This window comes from Pongo pygmaeus, chromosome 15 (genome assembly GCF_028885625.2).
Source record: "Pongo pygmaeus isolate AG05252 chromosome 15, NHGRI_mPonPyg2-v2.0_pri, whole genome shotgun sequence".
Lineage (NCBI taxonomy): Eukaryota > Metazoa > Chordata > Mammalia > Primates > Hominidae > Pongo > Pongo pygmaeus.
The window spans coordinates 48,989,110-49,016,363 of NC_072388.2; the positions used below are offsets into that span (position 1 = coordinate 48,989,110).

The following is a 27,254-nucleotide window of genomic DNA, read 5'->3' on the forward strand; positions in this document are numbered from 1 at the left end:
AAAACATTTTAAGTATAAACTAAACTTTCACTAGCTCTACTTTTCTTTCCTTAAGAAAAGCTTCCCAAAAGAACTGTCTACGTGCCCCACAACAAATCACAATCGCTATTACTGGTATCCCACTCTACTCCCCCTATCCACCAACACGCAGCAGCCAGAGTCAACTTTTAGAACATCGACATTTAATCATTAGCCTCTTCTTTTTTTTTTTTTTTTTTTTTTTTGCGAGACAGAGTCTCGCTCTGTCGCCCAGGCTGGAGTACAATGGCGCGATCTCGGCTCACTGCAACCTCCGCCTCCCAGGTTCAAGCGACTCTCCTGTCTAAGGCTCCGGAGTAGTTGGGATTACAGGCGCCCACCACCACGCCAGGCTAATTTTTTTGTATTTTTAGTAGAGACGGGGTTTCGCCATGTTGGTTAGGCTGGTCTCGAACTTCTGACCTCAGGTGATCCGCCCGCCTCGGCCTCCTAAAGCGTAGCCTCTTCTTAAAACCCTTTTAAATAGCTTCCCGTGGCTCTTAGAATAAAAGTCAACGTGTGGTTAAAATAAAATAAAAACCTTGCTGTGATGTAGTCCTTCTCCCGGATCATTCCACACCATATGTCTTCCACTAAACTTCAGTCACACTCATGTGGCCCACCTTCTAGTCGTCAAAATAGCCAAAACCTCTCCAAGCCTTACAGCCTTCACACAAACTGTTTCTTCTACAGAGGGCAGAGAAAGACAGTGGTTTCGAATGTGACGTCCAAACTATAAATCACAGGACACTGAATTCTGCGGGCTTTGATTAGCATAAGAGCTGATTCCGACCGGGGCAACACTATGCGGGGTGTGCCAGGAACTGATTTAAGACTGTATTCATATCTTCCAAGCAACGCCAAAGACTCCAGCTTATAAACAGCATATTTGATTGCTTATACTGTGTGCTAGGTCCTTTTATCCTTCAAATGTCCACCTACAGGAGAGACTAAGGTCCCATTCACAACTAAGCCTTTAAGGAGGTTAACCCAGAGTTCAACAGAAAGTGGACGGGTTGTTCAAAGCCAGAGCTACTCCTGACCTCTACTCTATACACTGCCTTTCCTCCGGCCCTAAATACAACGAATGAACCTGCAGGTTGGTAGCTCCTGGGATCCGAGGTTGGAGTGCCACAAGACCCCAACCTGCTCTCACCCCGGGACAGGGAAATAGGAACAGGGGCGCAGGTCCACCACCAGGTGCCTCTGCGAGGGGCAGCAGCGCAGGAGGCGGGGAGGACCAGCGGCCACTCACCTGGTGCTGGCGCTGCGGCTACCTCCACACAGCGGTCTTGGCCTCCCAGACGCCAACCCGGACGCCCCAGGGAAGTCCCCGGCGAAACCCCCGCGGGCCCGTCCGCAGGCACCAACCAAATAACGCAGCGCTGGCACCATCACCTACACACGCTCCCCTCCCTCAGCGCTCAAAAGCCGCCACTCGACCCTCCACGGCCGAGGACCCGCGTTCTTTAGCCCCGCCCCTCACGCAGGGGCCAATGAAGTGCGCGCCTTCGCTCCATGTGGGAGGGGCTGCGGTGGCCAATAGGCGCGCGCGTCGGAGGGCGAAGGGCGGGCCAGGGTGCCGCAGATGCGGGGACGCTGGCTCGCTCCCTCCCTCCCTCCGACGCTGTGAGTAGAAAAGCTAGGCCCCGAGCCTGGCGGGACTAGGGTGGTGGTTGTGTTCCGCCCTAACCCGTCGCCAACGCTGGGCTGACTGAAAACCTGGCCCTTTAGGTCGCGCGTCTTCGACTTTCACCGCCATGCGGACCTGGGGCCGTGGGAGAAACTCTGGGCGGAATTACGGTGGAAATTCTTGTTTGGGCGGGCCCAGCGGCTTCTTTCTTCCGGCTCGGCTTCCGGCTTGGCTTCGGCCCCGCCCTCTCCCCGCCCCCTCCCCATCCCGCCCCGCTCCCGCCCCGTCCTCGCTCGGCCCAGCACGCGGCCCACGGTAGACGGAGGGCCTGGGCACGCACCGTCTCCATCCCGGCTCCAGCCGAGTCGAGCGTCCACTAGAAGGGCGCTCCCTGTCCGGCCCTAGTCCTCGCTCCTCACGGAGGCTCTGTGTCACAGCGAAGACTGACAGCCCGCAGTCTTCTGGACTTCTTTTATGGGGCTACTGGCGGTGCTATTCATTCAGTCATTGATTCGTCTTGTAACTATCGAGCGCCTGCTCTGTACTGGACCCGGCACTGGGTACCGGAAGAACCAGACAGCTCGGTTTTTGCCACCATTTATCAGTCTGTGTCCTTTTCTTGAGTACCGAACCGAGATACAGTTTTAAATGTGCTGTGCGGTCTCTGAGCAGCGACTCACCTGTGCAGGTCACTTCACCTGATTCCCTTTCTGTAAAAATGAGGGCGATGGGCTGTGTAATCTCTAAAGGACCTTCTAACTCTTTAAAATTATTACCGTGCCAGTGTTGCTAACACTCATTCTGTATGCTTGATGGCAGTTTTTAATTTTTAGGGTTAAGACAGCTGAACATAACAAATAGAATTATACAAATTTATTACCAGAAGGACTTCGTGTGCCTCTTAGAATCTTGGTTCCAGTCTTTGGTCAGGTAGCTCCAGGAAATCACCTCTTTGCCTCAGACCCTTCTCTGTGAACTGGGAATGATAGCAATGTCTCCCTAGTCTTAGGGCCGTTGAGCGGATTACACGAGATAAGGTCATCAGGTGTTTAGCACAGGGAAGCATTTGCTACGTGATGGCATTTATTATGGTTAAAGGGTTTTACCACCAGAACAGTGGTACATAGTTTGTTTTATTTGTTAAAACAATGTAGAATATTGCCTGCTTGTTCCATCACAGATGAAAAAAAGAGATGGTTATTCAACTTTGTGAGGTAATTGTGGATTCCCATGCAATTGTAAGAATAGGGATTCTATGTACCCTTTACCCAGTCTTCCCAGTGGTAGCATCTTGCAAAACTAGTACCATATCACAACCAGGTAATTGACATTCACACAATCCATTGATCTCATTCAGATTCCTCATTTTGTGTTAGTGTTCTCTGTGTATATTTAGTTCTATATGGTTATCAGGTGTGTAGATTCTTGTATCCACCACCACAGTCAAGGTACAGCCTAGGTCCATCACCACAAGGGTCCCTCCAGTTGCCCTTTTATAACCGCAACTTACCTTTGCAGCCCCACCCAATCTATAATCTGTTTCTAAAATTTTGTTATATCAAGAATGTTACATAAATGTAATTATTGTAATTATACAGTATGTAACTTTTATTGACTCTTTTTCATTCAGCATACTCCCTTGAGATACATCCAAACTGTTACATGTATCAGTAGTTCCTTCCTTTGTATTACTGAGTGGCATTCCATAATGTAGATGTACTATAGTATTGATATGGTTTGGCTGTGTCCCCACCCAAATCTCATCTTGAATTGTAACTCACAATTCCCATGTGTTGTGGGAGGAGCCGGGTGGGAGGTGATTGAATTATGGAGGCAGGTCCTTCCTGTGCTGTTTTCCAGATAGTGAATGAGCTTCACAAGATGTGATGGTTTTAAAAACGGGAGGTTTCCCTGCACAAGTTCTTTCTTTGCATGCTGCCATCCATGTAAGATGTGACTTGCTCCTCCTTGCCTTCCACCATGATTGTGAGGCCTCCCCAGCCATGTGGAACTGTAAGTCCATTAAACCTCTTTTTCTTCTCGGTCTCTGGTATGTCTTTATCAGCAGTGTGAAAATGGACTAATACAAGTATATTCAACTGTTCACTCACTGAAGGACATTTGAGTTGTTTCTAGTTTTTAGCTATTGTAAATCAAGCAGCTGTGAACATGAGTGTACAGCCTTTTGTGCAAACCTGTTTTTGTTTCTCTAGGATAAGTGCCCAAGAGTACAATTGCTGGGTCATATGGTAAGTACATGTTTATTTTTTATTTTTTATTTTTATTTTTGAGACAGGGTTATGCTCTGTTGCCCAGGCTGGAGTGCAGTGGTGCAATCTCAACTCACTGCGGCCTCTGCCTCCTGGTCTCAAGCAATTCTCCTGCCTCAGCCTCCTGAGTAGCTGGGACTATAGGCACATGCCACCACGCCCGGCAAACTCTCATATTTTTAGTAGAGATGCGGTTTTGCCATGTTGGCCGGGCTGGTCTTGAACTCCGACCTCAAGTGATCCGCCTGCCTCAGCCTCCCAGAGTGTTGGGATTACAGGCGTGAGCCACTGCACCCAGCCTATTGTGTCATTCTTTTTTATTTATTTGCTTATTTGTTTTTTTGAGACAGAGTCTCGCTCTGTCGCCCAGGCTGGAGTGCAGTGGCACGATCTTAGCTCACTGCAAGCTCTGCCTCCTGGGTTCACGCCATTCTCCTGCTTCAGCCTCCTGTGTAGCTGGGACTATAGGCGCCCGCCACTATGCCCGGCTAATTTTTTATATTTTTAGTAGAGACAGGGTTTCACTGTTGTTAGCCAGGATGGTCTCGATCTCCTGGCCTCGTGATCCACCTGCCTCGGCCTCCCAAAGTGCTGGGATTACAGGCATGAGCCACTGTGCCCAGCCTGTTATGTCATTCTTATGCCTTTGCATCCTCATAGCTTAGCTCCCACTTTTGAGTAAGAACATACGATGTTTGGTTTTCCATTCCTGAGTTACTTCACTCAGAATAATAAACTCCAGGCCAGGCACGGTGGTTCACACCTATAATCCCAGCAGTTTGGGAGGCCAAGGCAGGTGGATCACGAGGTCAGGACATTGAGACCATCTTTGTCAACATGGTGAAACCCCATCTCTACTAAAATGCAAAAAATTAGCCAGGCATGGTGGCACATGCCTGTAATCCCAGCTACTTGGGAGGCTGAGGCAGGGGAATCACTTGAACCTGGGAGGCGGAGGTTGCAGTGAGCTGACTAGTATTCCATCATATATATATACCACGGCTTCTTTAGCCACTCATTGATTGATGGGCATTTGGGTTGGTTCCACATTTTTGCAGTTGCAAATTGTGCTGCTATAAACATGCATGTGCAAGTATCTTTTTGTATAATGACTTCCTTTCCTCTGGGTAGCTACCCAGTAGTGGAATTGCTGGATCAAATGGTAGTTCTAATTTTAGTTATTTAAGGAATCTCCACACTGTTTTCCATAGTGGTTGTACTAGTTTACATTCCCACTAGCAGTGTAGAAGTGTTCCCTTTTCACCATATCCACGCCAATATCTATTTTTTTTTTTATTTTTTGATTATGGCCATTCTTGCGGGAGTAAGGTGGTATCACATTGTGGTTTTGATTTGCATTTTCCTGATCATTAGTGATGTTGAGCATTTTTTCGTATGTTTCTTGGCCATTCATATATCTTCTTTTGAGAATTGTTTTCATGTCCTTAGCCCACTTTTTGATGGAATTTTTTCTGCTAATTTGTTTGAGTTCATGTAGATTCTAGATATTAGTCTTCTGTCACATGTATAGATTGTGAAGATTTTCTCCCACTATGTGGGTTGTCTGTTTACTTTGCTGACTGTTCCTTTTGCCACGCAAAAGCTCTTTAGTTTAATTAAGTCCCAACTATTTATCTTTGTTTTTATTGCATTTGCTTTTGGGTTCTTGGTCATGAAACCCTTGCCTAAGCCAATGTCTAGAAGGGTTTTTCTGATGTTATCTTCTAGAATTTTTATAGTTTCAGGTCTTAGATTTAAGTCCCTGATCCATCTTGAGTTGATTTTTGTATAAGATGAGAGATGAGTATCCAGTTTCATTCTCCTACATGTGGCTTGCCAATTATCCCAGTACCATGTGTTGAATAGGGTGTCCTTTCCCCACTTTATATGTATGTTTGTTTTGTTGAAGATCAGTTGGCTATAAGTATTTGGGTTTCTTTCTAGGTTCTCTGTTCTGTTCCGTTGGTGTATGTGCCTATTTTTATACCAGTACCATGCTGTTTTGGTGACTATGGCCTTATAGTATAGCTTGAAATCAGGTAATGTCGTGCCTCCAGATTTATCTTTTTGCTTAGTCTTGCTTTGGCTATGTGGGCTCTTTTTTGGTTCTATACGAATTTTAGGATTGTTTTTTCTAGTTCTCTGAAGAATGATGGTATTTTTATGGGAATTATATTGATGGGAAGACTAATATCCAGAATCTGCAGTGAACTCGAAGCAATTTGTAGATTGCTTTTGGCAGTATGATCATTTTCACAATGTTGACTCTACCCATCCATGAGCATGGGATGTGTTTCCATTTGTTTGTGTCGTCTATTATTTCTTTCAGCAGTGTTTTGTAGTTTTCCTTTTAGAGGTCTTTCACCTCCTTGGTTAGGCATATTCCTAAGTATTTTTTTTTGCAGCTATTATAAAAGGGGTTGAGTTCTTGATTTGATTCTCAGCTTGGTCACTGTTGGTGTATAGGAAAGGTACTAATTTTTTCATTAATTTTGTATCCTAAAACTTTGCTGAATTCATTTATTGGTTCTAGGAGCTTTTTGGAGGAGTCTTCAGGGTTTTCTAGGTATACAATCATATCATTAGCAAATAGCAACAGTTTGACTTCCTCTTTACCGATTTGGATGCCTTTTATTTCTTTCTCTTGTCTGATTGCTCTGGCTAGGACTTCCAGTACTATGTTGAATAGAAGTGATGAGAGTGGGGCTGGGTGCTGCGGCTCACACCTGTAATCCCAGCACTTTGGGAGGCCAAGGCGGGTGGATCACCTGAGATCAGGAGTTCAAGACCAGCCTGGCCAACATGGTGAAACTCCATCTTAACTAAAAATACAAAAAATTAGCCGGACGTGGTGGTGGGCACCTGTAATCCCAGCTACTCGGAAGGCTGAGGCAGGACAATCGCTTGAACCCAGGAGGCAGAGGTTGCAGTGAGCTGAGGTCGTGCCATTGTACTCCAGTCTGGGCAACAAGAGTGAAACACTATCTCCAAAAAAAAAAAAAAGGGAGGGGGGTGGTGAGAGTTGGCATCCTTATCTTCTTCCAGTTCTTGGAGGGAATGCTTTAAACTTTCCCCATTCATATTATGTTGGCTGTGGGTTTGTCATAGATGGCATTTATTACTTTGAGGTATGTCCCTTTAATGCCAATTTTGCGGAGAGTTTTAATCACAAAGGGATGCTGGATTTTGTCAAATGCTTTTTCTGCATCTGTTGAGATGATCATGTGATTTTTGTTTTTAATTGTGTTTATGTGGTATATAACATTTATTGACTTGTGTATGTTAAGCCATTTGTGCATCCCTGGTATGAAACTCAATCATGGTGGATTATCTATGGCAGCAGTAATTTAGTAGTGATTATTTCCTAATTTGCGTTTAACTGGGTTCTTTTAATTTATTAGAGCTAGATTCACTAACTTACCAGTAGAGGTCTCCTCTTTCCCTATAGAAAGCGTTCCCAAAGGCAACTGTTTGGACTCAAGTAGGAATAATTTGCAAAATCATTAGCAAAGTTGCAGTTGAAATGTAAAAACCTACCAATTTTTGTTACCTCTATTGCCAAATATAAATTTAATTTTTATGTTTAAAACATTTTAAATCTAATATCTTGTGTTTTTAGAGATTACAGCCAAAGTAAATTTGGCCTTTCGTTTAAGCTAAATTATAAGATGGGCCAAAATGAATCAAGCAAAAATATTCAGTTTTCAAAGACCACTCTAATTCACCTGCTTAATAACAGTTTAACTGGTTTTACCTTTCTCCATGGAAACATGTCAACCATTGAAGACTATTAATAAACAAATATTTATTAAACTTTTGCATTATGCTGAGAAAAATGGAAATGAATAAGATGCCATCCTTGTTCTTTCTTTTACTTTGCATACTCTTTTTTCGTTCTAACGGGAATTTTTTTTTTCATATTCTGCTTCTGCTTCTAGACTAACTGAAAACTCTTAATCATTAAGACCCATTTCAAAAGACACCTCTAGTCTGAAGGCCTTCTTCTCACTCCCTTCTCTAGATTCTCATGGCATTTGTTCACACCTCTATTATCCAACCACGTTGGGTGTTATTTATCTCTTTATATGTTATCTGTCTTTATTAAATTATATGTTCTATGAGGTCAGGAACCTTGTCTTTCTGTGTGTCTCTTTCTCCTTTGTTCTTGTTTTTGTTTGTTTTGTCTTACCATTGTTGCCTTTGCACTAAGTATAGCAGACATTCAATAAACATTTTTTGAGTGAATGAATGAATGGACATGGCATTTGAGTAAAGTCTTGAGGTTGGGTGGGATTTCCACAGGTTGATGGTGATGGGGGAGGGAGGCTAAGAGAAAACAGCCTGAGTAGAAGCTGGGAAAGCCCATATTTGTAAATAAGATTGACAACTAACAGAGTTATTCGAGGTGGGCACAGGCAGAGAGAGCTTTAACAAAAAGCTGGAAGGGGTTGAGAACATGATAAGAGGTAGTGGAGCAGAGGCTTGCAGTAATGAAGACGGCTATGGTGGAAAAGGGATGAAAAGGGTAGTTGGTTCTGTCTTCAGTTCACATCTCTCACTGTTCCACGGCCTCAGCATCCTCAATCACTTCCTCAGCTCTAAGGTGTTTCCCTCTCAGGCATCTTTCTAGTCCTCTTCTTTCTCTTGAATTCCAGACCATGTAATGATTGAGGAAAGGACCCCGGGCTGGTAGAGAACTGGGTTCAGGTTTCAACACTACCACCAATTAGTCATGAAACATTGAGCAAGTCCCTTTAAACACATGCATTTATTAATACCCCACCTTGTTTCAGAAAGGATTTAGGGTGTCAGGAAGTTACTTAATATCAGGGCTTCAGTTTCCTCACCTCTAAATGAGAGATTTCATCCAGGTGATCTAAATTCCTTACAGCTTTAACATTTTGTGACCTCTGATTCCAGTGATTTGTTGGTCACTTGCACTTAGAAATCCTGCTAACACTTAGTATGTAGATTATGAAAAACTAAAAGAAAAAAATCTGAACCTATAACCCTGTTCTCCTGATGTGATTTCTTTTAGTGGCATCACCATCCTACTACCAGTGACCCAGGGCCAAAACTTGGTGTCATTTTCAACTCCTCTAGTCCTTGCCCCTACATCTCACTTAACTGAGTCATATGGAACTAACTGTAATGTCATTCCCATCCTTCCCCAACTAGGCCCTTTCGTATGGCCTCCTGTGATTGAAGCCCTTGCTGACTGGCTGTCCCATTCTGTTGACCCTGAATCTTGATGCTGCTGTGTAAATTTCTTGAAGCACAACTGTAATAGTGCTAATGCTTTGTTCTATTTTATTTATTTATTTATTTATTTTTGAGATGGAGTATCGCTCTGTTGCCCAGGCTGGAGTGCAGTGTGGTGCAATCTCAGCTCACTGCAATCTCTGCCTCCCGGGTTCAAGCGATTCTCCTGCCTCAGCCTCCCGAGTAGCTGGGACTACAGGCGCATGCCACCATGCCTGGCTAATTTTTTTTTGTATTTTTAGTAGAGACAGGATTTCACCGTGTTAGCCAGGATGGTCTCGATATCCTGACCTCGTGATCTGCCTGCCTCGGCCTCCCAGAGGCCAGTGGTTTGTTCAGAAACCTCGGTGACTCCCTGCCACCTACAGAATACAGCCCAAATTCCCTGGCTGAGCATGCAAAACACTTCATGACCTGACTGTGCAAGTTGCCTGCCTCTTCTCATGACTCACATGTGCTAGTGAAACTGAAAATAACATGCCTTAAATGTTTCTGCTTCAGCTAATAATCTGGCATAATTTTTCCTGGCACCTTTGTTTGTTGAAATCCTTTCTGTCCTTATTTTAACTCTTTTGAGGCATTTATCAAGTTCTGTCACTTATTTTAACTACTTGGTAACGTGTCTTAGCCCACTTCATCCTGCATTAAATTGTCAGATGCTCAAAGCAAACACCATGTTTCATTTATCTTTGTCTCCCCATCCCCACCTCCCTGCCACACCCAGTCCCCTGCACACACCTAGCACACTACTAGGGAAACTTGAATTGAGGTAAATCAAATCGAAACCTACTCCAGGAATCACTTTCTCAAATTATGGTTATACATTTTGACAGCTGGAAATTAAGCAAATCATCTCATTTTACAAATGAGAAAACCAGAGGTCAGAGAGGTGAAGTTACTTGCCCAGTCTTTCCCAGCTGCCCTTAAAACAGTTTTTTTGTTTACACTGCTCTGGTAACACCACTTGCAGCCTTGTCATAGGTAGATCTATTTTCATGTCTCCTCTTCTTTCCTGGATGCAAGCATCTTAACCTTGACACGTTGCTCTTTCGGTGATTTTAGTGTGTCATTTTGATGCTGGAAATATAGATGGGGAATAGAGCCAGCTTCAGCAAATTCATAGCTACAGCGCCTGAATGGACACTAGATGGCAGTACAACAGACAGACTCCAATTGAGGTTTCAACAGTGGAACTTAACGTTCAAGCCGGAAGGAACCTTAGACACCATCCAGTCCAACCCCTCATTTTTTTGCAGCAAACAAATAAAAAACCCCAAGAACAAGAAACAGGAGTGACTTGCTCAGTAATTGTTGAGTGACAAGTGAGTCATCAGCTTTATCAGTACAAGAGCATTGACTTTGAAGTAAGTTGCTATATGTATGGGACTCTGATGATGATCTAATGTAAGTACTGTTTTGTGTGTCTAGATCAAATGATGCTGTTTGGAAAAATTTCCCAGCAGTTGTGTGGCGTAAAGAAACTCCCATGGTCATGTGACTCCAGATACTTCTGGGGCTGGTTGAATGCAGTGTTTAATAAGTAAGTTACTCTAAATAAAGTGAAGAAATGTGGAGATGGTTACAGCTAAATAAGTTCCCAATAGCTCATTTGGCTATTTCTCATATTTCAAATGTTATTTTAACAATTTGTGCAGTGTGATCCTAATTTTGTTTACAAACAAAACCCACACAAACATGGAAAAAACACCAGAAAAATATATTACAAAATATTAATTGTGGCTGTTTCAGAATTTCAGTGATTTTTCTTACTTGTCCTTTTGATACATTTCAAGTTTTCTAAAATAAACATTTTATAATCAGAAAAACTTACTAAATATAATTTTAAAGTATTTTATTTTTATGGCTTTTTAAAGGAATGTAGTTAACCTTTTGAATTCTATCAAAGTAACTCGGGTTTTCAAAAAATTAGTGGGTGGAACACTTAGAAATGTCATTTTGAAACTGTTGAAACTAACCTTTTAATTACTTAATACAGCATTATGATCACTAGCTAGAGAAAAAAGCATATATAGAAATTAGTAAATATCACTTAATTAGATTAATTTGAACACAGATTCAGAATTATTTTCTCTTTAATCTTTTGTTATTAATACAAATTCTAACCAAGTATAGTCATTCATAGAATAGTTACTAAGTATCTCTGGTGTCAAGCACTCTACTATATGTGAATCAATGAAAAGTTGTGTCTGATAAATTCATATAAAAATAATACGCCTTGACAATGTTCACCTGGAAACAAAAACAAAACTAAAAACGTTAGTAGACTACAGTTTTTTTTTTTGTTTTGTTTTTTTTGCATGGATCTCACTAATACATTTATCTTCCTCCTCAGTCACTTGAAATGAAAATTTGTTGCATTCTGTATTGTTTATGTCAGTTAATATAGTTAACAAGCTAGTGATTATTGTAAAAGCAAACTGCTTTTTTTCTCTTGCCAACAGGGTGGATTATGATCGCATCAGGGATGTTGGCCCTGACAGGGCGGCATCCGAGTGGTTGCTGCGCTGTGGGGCCATGGTGCGCTACCATGGCCAGGAGAGGTGGCAGAAGGACTACAACCACCTTCCAACAGGCCCTCTGGACAAATACAAGATTCAGGCGATCGATGCCACCGACTCTTGTATCATGAGCATTGGATTTGATCACATGGGTAACTACCCTATCATTTTGCTAATAGAAAATGCAGATGATTCACAGTGACCATTTTGTTGCAGTTGACTCACAATTATAGTCATAGGTTTGTCCTTTTTGCCCATTTCAGTATAGTCAAGTTTGTTTCTTCCTGTGTTTGATATTTATTTTCAAAGTAAACTGAGGTTACAGACACCTTCCTCTCTTTCCTCCTCTCACTAAGCTTGTTTCTATATGTCTCTAGTCTTTGGTTTATTGACTTAAAATCCAGGGCCTTGTTTGTCAAACTATCTTTGTCAAACTTCTGTCATTGAGAAGCCCTCAATAATGCAGGAATAATTATATCCACACAGCTGCTGCTTACGTGGGCTTTTTTTTTTTTCTTTCTTTTTTTTTTTTTTTTGAGACAGAGTCTCGCTCTGTCGCCCAGGCTGGAGTGCAGTGGCGTAATCTCGGCTCACTGCCAGCTCTGCCTCCCGGGTTCACGCCATTCTCTTGCCTCAGCCTCCTGAGTAGCTGGGACTATAGGCGCCCGCCACCATGCCCGGTTAATTTTGTTTTTGTATTTTTAGTAGAGATGGGGTTTCACCGTGTTAGCCAGGATGGTCTCGATCTCCTGACCTCGTGATCTGCCTGCCAAAGTGCTGGGATTACAGGCGTGAGCCACTGTGCCTGGCATCTTTTTTTTTTTGGTTTTTTTTTTTTTTTTTGAGACAGAGTCTCACTCTGTCGCCAAGGCTAGAGTGCAGTGGCGCGATCTTGGCTCACTGCAACCTCTACCTCCTGGGTTCAACTGATTCTCCTGCCTCAGCCTCACAAGTAGCTGGGACTACAGGCGTGCACTACCACGTCAGGCTAATTTTTCTATTTTTAGTAGAGACAAGGTTTTGCCGTTTTGGCCAGGCTAGTCTTGAATTCCTGACCTCAGGTGATCCACCCGCCTCAGCCTCCCAAAGTGCTGGGATTACAGGTGTGAGCCACTGGGCCTGGCCCTATGTGGGCATTTCTTTCCTCCACTGTGTGGGCATCTGACTGTGGAATGGTCCTGTCCATCAGCACAAGCTCTATAGTGAATTCCTTATATGGTAAATAGGGTGAGCAGTCATTCCAGTTTTCATGGGACTAAGAGGTTTCCCAGGACATAGGACTTTCAGTCCTAAAACCAAGTCAGTCCTGGGCAAACCAGGACAGTTTGTCATCTTAGTGGTAAAGCAGATGCTTAATCTGTACTTTTTCTCCCCAGAGGGCCTAGAGCATGTTGAAAAAATAAGGCTGTGCAAGTGTCATTATATCGAGGATGACTGTTTGCTGAGACTTAGTCAACTTGAAAATTTACAAAAAACCATATTGGAAATGGAAATAATATCCTGTGGGAATATCACAGACAAAGGCATCATTGCTTTGCTTCATTTAAGGTAGATGATCAAAGCCAAAGTGGAAACTTGATAATGCTGTTAAGGTGAATAGTTAGAATTTAATTGACTGTGAGGGGTGGTGTCTTTTTTTCGTTCTGAAAAGTATAATTTTAAAAAATGACCTCACTTTCATCTGTAATACTTTAAAACAGCTAAAATGATCAACCTTAATACATTAATGTTTTATTGAATTTTTTATAGAGTATATTTTTAAAAATTAAATCTACATTAAGCACCTAGCATGGTGCCTGTCACAGTAAGCCCTCAGTAAGCATCAACGATTATGCTTTCTCTCCTTTTTTTTAAAAGCAATTTCTCCTATGGTTTTGATATTTTCAAGACATTTGGTGTATACCTATTAGCATTTTACCATGTAATTATTTTGCTTGAGGGGGAAAAAAACCTTGAAATAATTAACTTTCTGTCTCTAGAGCCTAGAACACTGCCTGACACTGTAATAATCATCAAAAGCATGCATCCACTGGTTAGGAAAGCTGTTCTACATCCTCTTGTGCCACCAACCAGACCCATGCCATGGCCTGGAGCAAGTCACCTAATCCCAAATGCAAAAACAGATAATACTAGCAAGGAATGTGTAATTCTAAAATTTGTAAGATTCTGAGTCTCATCAGCGTGATGAAAAAAGAATAGAAGTTTTTTTGTTTGTTTGTTTTTTTGAGATGGAGTCTTGCTTTTGTTGCCCAGGTTGGAGTGCAATGGCACAATCTTGGGTCACTACAACTTCCACTTCCTGGGTTCAAGCGATTCTCCTGCCTCAGCTTCCTGAGTAGCTGGGATTACAGGCGCCCACCACCACGCCCGGCTAATTTTTATATTTTCAGTAGAGACGGGGGTTTCACCATGTTGGCCAAGCTGGTCTCAAACTCCTGAACTCATGATCTGCCCGCCTCGGCCTCCCAAAGTGCTGGGATTACAGGCGTGAGCCACCGTGCCTGGCCTAGAAGTTTGTTTAATCAAATCCCTATGTTAGAGATCTCAACATTCAAATTATGAATCTAATTAATGTAGTTCTGCTTTAATATATAATGGATCTGCCAGTAACCTCAGTATCACAGGAAGTTTAAGAAATTTTAAACATTAGGACCAAAAGTACTAGACTGTTCATCTCTTACATTACTTGAAGCTTCAAAGCTTCATCTTTTAGTAGAAACTCTAATATCTTTAAGAATTTTCGCAGTTTTTCCCCTTTTGGGGTTGAGATTCACATTTCATGTTTCACATGCAAAGGATATCTACATCATTATAAATATACATTTTATTTAGAATGATTCAGCTAGAAATATTGACGTAACCCAAAGTCTGTGTTACTTCCTGGCATGAATTTCATCTCTAAGGCTACCGCTCTAAAAGTAATTTTGAAGGCATAGGGTGATATAGATTCATTTTCTACATAATTTTCTTTCTTTAAGTCAGTAAATTGAGTTTATTTTTAATGCTCTTGGCCAAATTGAAGTGACTTTTTTCTTTATTTGCAGAAACCTCAAATATTTGTTGTTAAGTGATCTTCCTGGAGTAAGAGAAAAAGAAAATCTTGTCCAAGCCTTTAAGACAGCACTGCCTTCTCTGGAACTAAAATTACAATTGAAGTAAAATAATGTGTCTTATTTCAGTATAAAGGATCATTTGAAACTGTTGATTCTGAACATCAACTAATATTATATAGTCATCAGTAGAATTATAAGGATGCCATAATATGACATTTTAGAAGTGGAGAGTGCATCATATGTAGAAAATAAATATCCAGACGTGACTCACTAATGTTACTAAGTTGAAAGTGAGAATTTATATACATTAATTCATTTTAAGAAAAGTGCAGCTGGGCACGGTGGCTCATGCCTGTAATCCTAGCACTTTGGGAGGCCAAAGCGGGCAGATCACCTGAGGTCAGGAGTTCGAGACCAACCATGGCCATCATGGTGAAACCCTATCTCTACTAAAAAAACAAAATTAGCTGGATGTGATGGTGCATGCCTTTAATCCCAGCTACTCTGGAGGCTGAGGCAGGAGAATCACTTGACTTGGGAGGTGGAGGTTGCAGGGACCCGAGATTGCGCCACTGCACTCCAGCCTGGGTGACAGAGCGAGACTGTCTCAAAAAAAAAAAAAGAAAAAAGAAAAAAATGTAAACTAGATAACATTTTAATTCTAATATATTTATTTAATATGTAAATCTATAGGTATCTCTTGATATAGATATTTATTTAGAATCCTTTAAAGTTATTTGTACAACAGATGTTTTTATTATAATAGTAATTTACATTTAACTTTAAAGTTAGTGAAGCATACTACCATAAATGCACAATTATGAAAAATTAGAAGCTAAATTACAGATTCATTGATGGAGTCAATTATGCAAAGTGGTCAGTGGTTGTTGAAGCATGCATTGCTTCAACAGGATTTGCATGCATTTCCCATGATCCTGCATCCTTGTGTTCTTGATAGCATACAGACTTTCTCAGAATCAACCGTTGCTGCTTAATTTGTCTATTTTGTAAGCTTAGGCTACTATTTTATTAAAACTGGACATAGATACTTGGCTGAATACAAATAGTTTTGCAGATTGCAATATAATAAAGGAAACAATAAAAACCAGTGGGCTATGCTTAGGTTTTTCTTAAAACCTAACATTGCTTTAGGCCTAACATTGCACAGGCCGTGGCTCATGCCTGTAATCCCAGTGCTTTGGGAGGCTGAGGTGGGAGGATCACTTGAGACCAGGAGTTTGAGACCAATTTGGGCAATACAGCGAGACCCCATCTCTATAAAAAATTTTAAAAATTAGGCAGGCATGGTGGCGCATACCTGTAATCTCAGATACTTGGGAGGTTGAGGTGGTAGGATTGCTTGAGCTCAGGAGTTTAAGGCTGCAGTAAGCTATGATCACGGCCACTGCACACCAGCCTGGTATAGCCTGGGTGAAAGAGGGAGATCCTGTCTCTTTAAAAAAAAAAAAAAAAAAAAAGGCTAGCCTGTAATCCCAGCACTTTTGAAGGCCAAGGCAGGCAGATCATTTGAGCCCAGGAGTTCAGGATGAGCCTGGGCAACATGGCAAAACCCTGTCTCTACCAAAAAATTAAAAAATAAAAAATAAATAGCTGGGTGTAGTGGCACATGCCTGTAGTCCCAACTACTCAGGAGTCTGAGGTAGGAGGATCAGTTGAGCCCGGGAAGTCGAGGCCGCAGTGAGCCATGTTGGCACCACTGCACTCCAGCCTGGGCAACAGATTAAGACCCTGTCTCAAAAAAAAGTCAAAAATAGATAAAACAGGTCTTCATTGTTACCTATGAGAAATGACCCTGATTCTATTACTCTTGTATGCCAGCTTGTTTATAGATTTCTGTGTGTTTGAACTTTTTTTTTTTTTGAGACAGACTCTCACTCTGTTGCCCAGGTTGGAGTGCAGTGGTGTGATCTCAGTTCATTGCAACCTCTGCCTCCCGGGTTCAAGCAGTTCTCTGCCTCAGCCTCCCAGGTAGCTGGGATTACAGGCGTCCACCACCACGCCCAGCTAATTTTTGTACTTCTAGTAGAGACAGGGTTTCACCCTCTTGGCCAGACTGGTCTTGAACTCCTAACCTCAGGATCCACCCGCCTCGGCCTCCCAAAGTGCTGGCAGCCACCGCGTCCAGCCTGGTGTGAACATTATTAAGCTGTTGAATATAAACTTGAAAATAATTTTCAAATAAACACCTTCTATGATACAGCTTTCAGGTAGAAAAATGAATTTTCGTTGTGTTTAACAACGTGTGTTTAACAGCTTATACAAATAACACATAGTATAAATGGTAATTGCCACTGTCATTTTAAAAATCAGAAAATAGTAAATAAAAGGATGTGGAAGAGTCTCATGTGATACAGTGGAGATTTCATACCGAATAAAAGCATTATAAATATGGTTAAATTGAACATAAGCATAAATTTAACGGAACTCATTAGAAAAAAATAAGCCTTTTTTCTCAGGTTTGTTTCATTACTGTATGGTGAGACAACTGATTCACCACGATTTAGTCTAGAGCTACTTTTCTATTCTGAATAGTTTTTGATAAAACTATTGGCTGAATTATTAGGCAGTTATAGTAATCTGCCTCCGTCAAGTGCATTTTCTTGGGTTAAGGAAAAAAAAATTTTTTTTAACTATTCACGGAAGCTGGATGTTCTTCCTTGTCATTTGAATCAAGGGCTGTCTAACAGGAATTGAATAATTCAGGGACTGGCATTTAACCCATATCAGGTCTAGGCAAGAAATGATATACATTAGGAAGCCTTAGGATATCATTAGATATCCTAGGGTAGTCAAAATTATTGAATAGACACCAGACCTCAGTGGATTACTTAAGTAAATGGGGTCAGATGTCATCATGAAGAAAATTAACAGGAAGAAAATGAGAGTACAGAAGAAATGTTTTGAAAATAGAGTGAAATACAACTTTGAAGACCATGGCTGAGAAGTGCTAGGAATAGTGGCAGCACATCAACCAGAAATGGTGTTGAGCTATAAGAAACAGACGTCAGGCTTCATATTGCCCTTGTGTCCAGGGGACAAGGATGAAAAAGCTTTTTGATTAAGAGCAGTAGACCAAATCAAAGCTAATTATGTCATTTTGGCCGGGCGCAGTGGCTCATGCCTGTAATGCCAGCACTTTGGAAGGCCAAGGCGCTCAGATCACGTGAACCCAGGAGTTCAAGACCAGCCTGGGGAACATGGCAAAACCCTGCCTCTACCAAAAAATACAAAAAAATTAGCCAGTATAGTGGCACATGCCTGTAGTTCCAGCTACTTGGGAGGCTGAGGTGGGAGTTTCAAGATAGATAGATAGATAGATAGATAGATAGATAGATAGATAGATAGATCGATCATCATTTTCAGTCTCACTGTGCAAAGCTGTGAGTCCTCAATACTTTGGACTATTTAGTGTAATATATTAGTTGTTAGAATAGCATATATATATATATACACACACACACACACACACATACATACACATACAAACATGGTGCAAAAAGATGTTTCAGGGAAAACATCAGTTTACAACATAATGTCTTTCATGACTCAAGTAAAAGCTCACAAGTAATTTCTTCTGAAACCCAGATCACTGAATTACAGGTTTGCGTATAGATGTACCAGGTCAAAGGCTGTGCCAGAGAGAATGAAATACTAATTATTTTCAGGCTGACAGGTTCAGTTCCTACAAAGCCTGTAGGTCTTGCTCTACCCTTTGACTGCGTTAATCAGCTGCCGAGCTTCATGCCATTGTTTACAAGGGGAATTGGGTGAATAAATGTAGACAGATTACAGTAAATCCACCTTGCCTGCAAAAGTGACTAAGGTGTATCCTTTACTGATAAAGTAACGATGAAATGTATAAACATATAATTAAATATATAAATTACCAAGTTTTTGTGATAATTTGTATGCTTTTAAATATTTTGAACCTAAGTGTTACCCTCAAAATGTTTTAAAATATAAAAATCAAGAAATAGAGCAAGCAGGAAATGGGATTTTAAACATTTGATTTCAAGAAATAGAACTATCTTAAATATGATGCTGAAACAATCTGAGAGGCAGGAGATAGGACTCAGGCAATAGAGATCCGAGGAAGTATATGTGGGCATTTTGTAGTCCATTTTTCTTGTGTGGCATGTGGTACAACTGAAGCATAAATCTTTTTGATACATCTGGTTTTGCCAGAGGTATGGGACAGTTCATATTCTGTCCATAAGTTCGGCTACTTACATAAACTGAAATGCAAGTGCAACTCCAAACAGGTTTTTTCTTTCTTTTCTGGACACCATCATCAAGCATGGAAGACGGGATCTGGCATTTCCCTTCATATCTTGCCAATTGGCCTCCCAGTTTCTTGCTTATGTTTTCTCCTGGTGTGTTTTCAACATTGTAATTGTTTTCAATCAACTGTATAAGTTTTATTTTCTTCAAAGCATCTATTGATTCCTTTTTTAAAATCATGTCTCCTAGCTCCTTTAAATGTTTGGAAAACGGTAGTTAAGTTTCTTGGTATTACAGTAGTACTTCTTATTATCCAAAGCTGGAAGGATGCTGCTGCCAGTTAGCTGGGGTAGGTACTGCAACTAAAAATGCAAAACACAGAATTAGGTTCAAAACTGTGCCATGCATTTTTTTTCATTATTTAGAATATATCACAAAAGAGGTAATTAAGCTTTTTAGTATAGAAATACTTTTTTTGCACACAATCCAGGACTTGAAAGAGGATTAAATGTTTCAATTTGGTCTTGGCTTTTCCTTTTAAATGTTTATATTAAAAAGGAAAAACATTCACATTAAAGAAGATTTAGAGAATATGAAAAGGGGAAAATCTACATGTTAACATTATTGGGAAGAAAACATAGATTTATAGGAGTTGAGAGCTTGCTGAGATCTTAGGGATCATTTAAGCCAATGCCTTGTCTTATAGCAGAGAAAACTGATAAACAGAGCACCTAGGCAATTTGCCTACTTACTCTCTTCCCTTAGTTAAAAATGCAAATCAAGCATGGCACAGTGTACACTTGTAGTTCCAGCTACAAGGGAGGCTGAGTGGGAGCATCCCTTGAGCCCAGGAGAGAGCCTGCGCAACATAGCAAGACCCCCATCTCTAAAGAAAAAGACAAAACTGCTTCCTTCAAGCTTTCTGAAAATGTTTAAATTTATTGTCAATGTCAAACGAAAGAACACACCTGTATTTTTTGTATTGCACTGTATGTCCTTCGGTATCCCTAAAAAGGGAACTTTTTAGTACTTTTACTTTCTAGAAAAAAGTTTTTCAGCCATTGGCCTCAGAAAAGTACTTTTTAGTACTTTTAAATCAGTTGATTCTTTCAGGATTTAAAAGCAGTACACCAGGCCGGGTGCGGTGGCTCACGCCTGTAATCCCAGCACTTTGGGAGGCCAAGGCGGATGGATCACCTGAGGTCAGGAGTCGAGACCAGCCTGCCAACATGGCGAAACCCTGTCTCTACTAAAAATATAGACATTAGTTGGGCATACTGGCGCGTGCCTGTAATCCCAGCTACTGGGGAGGCTGAGGCAGGAGACTCACTTGAACCCGGGAGGCAGAGGTTGCAGTGAGCCAAGATCACACCACTGCACTCTAGCCTGAGCGACAGAGTGAGACTCGGTCTCAAAAAAATGCAATACACCAAATAGTGGAGTTTCCCTATTTTTTCAAGTAGAAATATTTCCATCAAAACCTTTTGCTCTTGAATACAAACTAATACTGAGATAAGAAATAATTCTGGTGTGGGGGTGGAGGAGTCTGTTTCTGGCCTGTTTTGCTACCTGGGTCACATATGATGGAGAATAAAATTAAAACATTATTAATTTTCTAACTGTGATCTACATTAGGGCCCTGGAGTTCATGCTGTACTTGTTCCTCATGGAACTTTTTCACACTTTTCCCTCCTCCCAGCCTCACACACAACACCCTGGTACCATTCAGCATGCTGGGCAGTGGAAGCTGCAAAGGGAAAGACTAAGGCAAGATAATGTATAGCTTAAGGAGTACCTAGGTAGATCCCGAAGTTACCCAGGATCAGTTGTGGTTCCAACTACAGTTCATTCTAAATTATTACAGCTTTTGGCTTATCACAAGATGCTTAATGTAAGGCCATTTTATACCAATCGGGATTCTTCACAGGCTCCCAGTGTGCAGTTTGGATGCTGTTCTCTGGTTAAATGTATTCAGCTGATACCACCAAAAGCACCATCACTGTATTTGCCCTAGCCAACTCTGACAAAGGATCAGGGAGGAAAACAGCTCCTTTTTTGGACAAACCTAGAGTGTTAGTTTTAATACTGAAGGTGTACATGATGACACAGAACTGCCTGGGGAAAATCTGATTTCATTTCCCAAAGCCCAAGAAGTCTGCTCAGCTGGACTCATACTCATGTACCTTGTTGAGACCTGTGCTCATGCAGGCCGGAAACCCTGGCCCCTTTGTGGCATCAGGAAGCAGCAGGACAAGGGCACCTTTAGGATTCAGGGAGAGGGGGCTTCAGGAGACAGATGTCCCTGGGGCCCTGGTTGATAGACCCTATGACCAGTCTCCTAGTGCTGGAATGAGGATGCTGGAGCTGAAAGCCACAACTGCCATCCTCAAGTCTAGATTCCAACTCTGTACCAGGTAGCAGGTAGGAGATCATTTGAAATTATAACCTTGGATGTTTCTGTAAAGCAGTGGTGCTTTCGGCTCTTTCTTAGGGTCTTCCTTGTTGGTTTGTCATGTTCTTTTGCCAAATCCTCTATTTCTCTGATGTTTTCAAAATATGGGTGATGCAACAGCTGTTCACATGTCAGCCTCTCAGTAGGGTCCATGTGGAGACAGCCCTAAAAGAACAGAAAATTCCTTCTTACTTCTTTAAAATTGTATTAACTTACTAATGTCATTTTTTTTCTTCTTTGAAAGATGAAACTCTTCAGTTGCAATAAGAAGGGGGAAAAGGCAGGAAAACACACCAGTCATGATTTTAGTTCCTTCCAGTCATTCCTAAATGGCACTCACATATTAAATAAACAGTTTCTAGAAGTAGTAATGAAAAATCATTTTCTCTACCTTATTCTGTTCTTGAAGCAATTGGTACTCTGCCCTGGGAGAGTAAGATATACTTTTAGAGTTTACCTTAGTGGCTAAATGGGGTAATCCATTTAGCCAGTTTGGTCCCTTGCATGTACTTTGTAAAAACTAGTGTTTTTATTTTAAAAATGATATTTACACATGATAACAAATACAATTCATACAGCATACAGCAAAGTCTCCACCACTCGGTGTTCCATTCACCCTTCTAGAATCAGCTACTCTTTTTTTTGGGTGGGGGGTATCCCTCCAGGAATAGTTTATGCATTATAAGTATATGTGATCATGTATATAAGGAGAGGCATAATGTACATGCCTTTATATTACATCATTCTTAACTATTTTTGTTGCAACTAAGTAGGCCATGGAGCTCATTCTTGGATAGATTAAATTTCACAACTACATACTCCAAGGAATTGACTTAATTTTTGTTGGTTATGTCAGAGGTGTTGAAACCAGAGCAACTCCATCTTGAATAGGGGCTGGGTAAAATAAGGCTGAGACCTACTGGGCTGCATTCCCAGGAGGTTTGGCATTGTTACTCACAGGATGAGATAGCAGGTCGGCACAAAATACAGGTCACAATGACCCTGATGATAAAACAGGATGCAGTAAAGAAGCTGGCCAAAACCAAGATGTTGATGAAAGTGACGTCTGGTTGTCCTCACTGCTCATTATACACTAATTATAATGTGTTAGCATGCTAAAAGACACTTTCACCAGCACCATGACAGTCTACAAATACCATAGCAATGCCCAGAAGTTACCCTAAGTAGTCTAAAAAGGGGAGGAACCTTCAGTTCCAGAAAATCCCTGCTCCTCTCCTGGAAAACTCATGAATAATCCACCGCTTGTTTAGCATATAATCAAGAAATAACTATAAGTATACTCAGTTGAGCAGCCCACAGCGCTGCTGCCTATAGGGTAGCCATTCTCTTATTCCTTTACTTTGTTAATAAATTTGCTTCCACTTTACTCTGGACACGCCCTGAATTCTTTCTTGCACCCAAGAGAGGTCCAAGAACCCTCTCTTGGGTCTGGATTGGGACCCCTTTCAGGTAACAGTTACATTATCATTTATATTAACTCATTATTTAATACATCAGTAAATAAATAATTTTTAAACCATGTGGGACATTGACTGTAACTTGCAAACATTTTAGTTGATACCATACCTCATTTTACATAAGAGCTATATTTCTAAAATATATATATCTATATATATATATAGATATATATATATCAAGTTTTTTAATGTACTTCAAATGTACCAGGGAGTTAGCTATTTAAAAGGATCCTGCAGCTAAGGATTTTCTGAAGAAAAGGTTCTCTTTGTAAAACAATCACCACCCCCCTGAAATTTCTGTTTTGTGTAAATTTAGACTTCAAATATAATGTTAGGTTTATTTAAAGTGGAAAATACTTGCAAATGTTTTCACTTAATAGAATGTGATCCATTTTAAAATATTGAAAATATACTTTTCCAAGGAGAATTTTTTCTTTTTTTTTTTGAGATGGAGTCTTGCTCTGTCACCCAAGCTTGAGTGCAGTGGCACAATCTCAACTCACTGCAACCTCTGCCTCCCAGGCTCAAGCAATTCTTCTGCCTCACCCTCCCGAGTAGCTGGGATTACAGGCGAGTGCCACCACACCTGACTAATTTTTTTTTTAGTAGAGATGGTTTCACCATGTTGACCAGGCTGGTTTTGAACTCCTGACCTCAAGTGATCCGCCTGCCTCGGCCTCCCAAAGTGCTAGGATTACAGGTGTGAGCCACTGCCCAGCCAGGAGAATTCTAAAAGGAACACTTTTCATTGCATGGATAGACATAAGTAGTTCAGATTCCCCAATGATGACAACTGCTGTGTGCTTCCTGGTCTGTTGGAAGCCATGATTTTTACCTTTAGGAGCCCCAGGGCAGGATAAGAGATGTTTGGGAATTTTAATTCAAGTGGTTCCTGTTGAAAAGAAAAGAGGTTTTTAATTTACAGCATGTATTCAAATTAAGGTTTCCTCAAATTAAATCTTTTGATAGAAACATTTTCCTGGCACCTTCCTCATCTCCTCCACCCTTTGCCCACCCAACCTCCTGCCTAAAACAATCTCCCTTTGCCTTTTTCACAAGCTTTCTCTCCCCACCTCCCAATTGCTTTTCCAAATTTGCTTCCTAACCACTCCCTTAACTTCCTGCACTGATACAAACGAAGATAGCAAATTATAAATAAAAATACTAATGAAAAAAAACTTTCTGAGCAGGTTTTTTTTGGGGGGGGTGCTCAATTTATATAACTTGCCTTTCCTGAGAATCATTTTTGGCATTTATAGTGTCATTTATAAAAAGGTAGCTGACTGGGTGTGGTGGCTCATGCCTATAAATCCACTCAGGGAGGCCAAGTCTGATGGCTTGAGCCCAGGAATTTGAGACCAGCCTGGGCAACATGATGAAACCCTGTCTCTATAAAAAAAAAATACCAAAAAACTAGCCGGGGGTGGTGGTGTGCGCCTCTAGTACCAGCTACTTGGGAGGCTAAGGTGGGAGGATGGCGTGGGTTTGGGAGATTGAGGCTGCAGTAAGCCATAAATGTGCCACTGCACTCCAGCATGGGGGACAGAGCAAGACCCTGTCTCAAAAAAAAAAAAAAAAAAGGCAGCTCTAATTCTAATTATATAAAGGGAGCTGCAAAATAGATGTTTTCCCCCTACCCAGGTGAACAGATGCTTCTTGATTTTCTGGAATAAACACTGTTTTCTCCTCCCACTAGGGCCTGCTGCTTCCCTTCTCAGCCTGCTGTTTAAAAGAGTCTCCTGTGGGGCATTCATCAATCTCCTTTTGGCCATATAAGGCGATTTTGCTCCAGTCACGTGCTGGAGACAATCAGGAATAACACTATAAATGGGAGGAATGCCGAATGTCAGGCAGACAAACAGGCCAGTTAAAGAGACATACCACTGACAAAGGCTAATTGAGCAGAGAGGCTGAGAAAATAAGAGCCAGCCAAGCTGAGCAAAATAAATGACTGCAGTGCATTGTGTGTATAAAAGTGGCAGTGTGTGAGCTGCCGGCTGGAGTGACTGGCCAGGCTCATCTAATCAAACAGTCCTGGTGCTGTGGCCAGCTTTCACAGTACAGTATTATTTTGGACAGGCAACCAGCTCCCAGGAACCAATTCTGGATTGTACACATACTAATCATTGATAAGAGTAGGAGAGAAGAGCCTCTGTTTTAGAGTTCCCTCTGTTCAACAGGAGAAAAAAAATCCTAAAGTAGATTTGTATTAGCCTTTGACAGTAGCCCCTGTTGCACCCTCATACTTCCACTCATGCTCCATAGCTTCAAATATTTCTCATTCTTTCTGTCGGTTGAATCTGAGCATCACTGGGGTTTGACGTGCCATTGCTATATCATCGAGCTCTGCTGTCTCAGCAACAATGTCTGGATGAGGCCGACTGGTTGCTTGTGATACGCTGGAGCCCATCCTGTGAGCCAGTTTCACAGCCCCAGAAGCAAGCAGGCCTCCCTCTGTCAGGTTACTGACAGGCAGAGGGACTGGGGCACAGATGTTCAACCAGTGCAGCCCCCGCACTGCCTCTTCCTGTGTTTCTGTCAACAGGAAATCTGCAGGACAATCTCTGGGAAACCATGGGAAGCTTTTATGAAACCTGGGTTATTTCTGAGGCTTTACCAACAGACAAGTGAACAGGAAATCACCAGGGATATTTAGTGCAGAACTGGGAATGTCCAGATCACAAGGAAGCCAGATGGGTCACCTCCCATATGTCAGGTGTCATTCCTGCCCCTCCATCCCAGCAAGACCCACTTTGAATGCTAGTGCTGCAGGAGGAAGAGGCAGTGGAGAAGCAGAAACCTTCATTGTGGGACAAGCCAAGAGGTTAGGGAACAAACAAAACACAAGTGGTAGAGAGAGAACTTCCATCTGGAAACTGAAGGGTTTAGTGAGCAACTGGAGCGTTAGTTTCATTTTTAAGATACCTTCCTCAGACAGTAGAAACTCAAGATTTCACAAACCTTAATTATGCTCTGAAATGTTTGTGATTACAATACAGGCTCATTAGAAGATATTCAAAAATATAAAAAATCATAAAGTTACCCCAAAATCCCACCCAAAAGAGATATCCACTATTAGTATTTTGATATATATCTATGCAGCCATTTATTTCACAAATGTAAAAAAAAAGCTTTGTGATTTCCCAGATGTTGTCATATTATTTTGTATTTATATATGTAAATATATGTATATATGCATTATGTGCATATTACATTTTTATTAAAACTTCGTCAAATTATACATACTGGTTTTTTTGTTTGTTTTGTTTTTGTTTTTGTATTGAGACAGAATCTGGCCCTGTTGCCCAGGCTGGAGTGTAGTGACGTGATCTCAGCTCACTGCAACCTCCACCTCCCAAGGTCAAGTCGTCTTCCCACCTCAGCCTCCCAAGTAACTGGGACTACAGGTGTGTGCCACACCGTGCCTGGCTAATTTTTGTATTTTTAGTAGAGACGGGGTTTCATCATGTTGCCTAGGCTGGTCTCGAACTCCTGGGCTCAAGCGATCCACCTGCCTCGGCCTCCCAAAGTGCTGGGATTACAGGCGCGAGCCACCATGCCCAGCCTACACTGTTTTATAACCGTCTTTTTTTTTTTTTTTTTTTTTAACTACATGGTATTTCTTATTTTTAGAGACAGAGTTTTGCTCTGTCACCCAGGTTGGAGTGCAGTGGCATGATCATAGTTTACTATAACCTCAAACTCCTGGGCTCAAGTGATTCTCCTGCCTCAGCCTCCCAAGTAGCTGGAGCTATAGGCATGTGTCACCAACACCAGTTAGTTTTAAAAATATTTTGTAGAGACAGGGTCTTGCTATGTTGCCCAGGCTGGTCTTGACCTCCTGTGCTCAAGCAATATTTCACCTCAGTTGTCTCCTGAGTTGCTAGAATGATAGGTGTGGGCCACCGCACCTGGCTCTATATGGTATTTCTTTTTTCTTTTTTTTCTTTTTTTTTTGTTCAGAGACAGGGTCTTACTCCTGTCACCCAGGCTAGAGTGCAGAGATCTCAGGTCACTGCAGCCTCAACTTCCTGAGCTCAGGTGATCCTCTCACCTCAGTCTCCTGAGTAGCTGTGACTACAGGTGCGTGCCACCATGCTAGGCCAACTTTTTGTATTTTTAGTAGAGACAGAGTTTTGTCTTGTTGCCCATGCTGGTCTCGAGCCCCTGATCCACCTGCCTCAGCCTCCCAAAATGCTGGGATTACAGGCATGAGCACACCTGGCCCGATGAGGTATTTCTATTGTAAGGATGTACCATACTTAATCCCCTACTGATGGAATACTAAAGGAAATAATTTCTGTTAAATAATGCCACATCTTTATGC

General features: G+C 41.5%; 3 protein-coding genes across 29 annotated transcripts in view; 1 reads left to right on the forward strand and 2 right to left on the reverse strand.

Moving 5' to 3' along the window:
- L2HGDH (L-2-hydroxyglutarate dehydrogenase) overlaps window positions 1-1,885 on the reverse strand; it is a 68,070-nt gene extending 66,185 nt beyond the window's left edge. Inside the window, exon 1 of one of the 3 annotated variants that reach the window (XM_054447631.2) lies at window positions 1,274-1,885. In XM_054447631.2, the coding sequence (XP_054303606.1) occupies window positions 1,274-1,413 (140 nt within the window). In that variant the 5' untranslated portion in view covers window positions 1,414-1,885. Of the gene's footprint in view, window positions 1-559; window positions 705-1,273 lie in introns of those variants that run through there. The other 2 variants (XM_054447633.2, XM_054447632.2) reach the window with 2 other exon arrangements.
- On the forward strand, window positions 1,532-26,172 carry DMAC2L (distal membrane arm assembly component 2 like). Of its 16 annotated transcripts, none has more exons than XM_054447642.2 (7): window positions 3,525-3,664; window positions 3,865-3,900; window positions 10,246-10,505; window positions 10,612-10,723; window positions 11,646-11,854; window positions 13,079-13,250; window positions 14,747-19,569. In XM_054447642.2, exons 4-7 carry the CDS (start codon window positions 10,617-10,619, stop codon window positions 14,859-14,861), a joined length of 603 nt encoding a protein of 200 aa, XP_054303617.1. In that variant the 5' UTR covers window positions 3,525-3,664; window positions 3,865-3,900; window positions 10,246-10,505; window positions 10,612-10,616; the 3' UTR covers window positions 14,862-19,569. The 16 variants fall into 16 exon arrangements, 15 of the variants coding, with proteins under 15 accessions (XP_054303618.1, XP_054303625.1, XP_063507287.1 ...); XM_054447646.2 differs by having other exon boundaries at window positions 10,440-10,505; XM_054447639.2 differs by lacking the exons at window positions 3,865-3,900; window positions 10,246-10,505 and adding an exon at window positions 1,579-1,647 and having other exon boundaries at window positions 3,512-3,664.
- CDKL1 (cyclin dependent kinase like 1) overlaps window positions 18,767-27,254 on the reverse strand; it is a 67,671-nt gene continuing 59,183 nt past the window's right edge. For all 10 annotated transcript variants that reach the window (XM_063651210.1, XM_063651214.1, XM_054447638.2 and 7 more), the window contains exons 8-10: window positions 23,763-23,819; window positions 21,444-21,614; window positions 18,767-19,359 (exon numbers count right to left, since the gene is read on the reverse strand). In XM_063651210.1, the coding sequence (XP_063507280.1) occupies window positions 19,252-19,359; window positions 21,444-21,614; window positions 23,763-23,819 (336 nt within the window). In that variant the 3' untranslated portion in view covers window positions 18,767-19,251. The remainder of the gene's footprint in view (window positions 19,360-21,443; window positions 21,615-23,762; window positions 23,820-27,254) is intronic.

Bases quoted from the DNA above. Each gene is read 5' to 3' on its own strand.
- DMAC2L (XM_054447639.2), top strand. From the start codon at position 3,538: ATGGTTTTAAAAACGGGAGGTTTCCCTGCACAAGTTCTTTCTTTGCAT. The intron at 10,724-11,645 runs GTAAGTTACTCT...TCTTGCCAACAG, and splicing joins TTGAATGCAGTGTTTAATAA to GGTGGATTATGATCGCATCA. The intron at 11,855-13,078 runs GTAACTACCCTA...TTTTCTCCCCAG, and splicing joins CATTGGATTTGATCACATGG to AGGGCCTAGAGCATGTTGAA.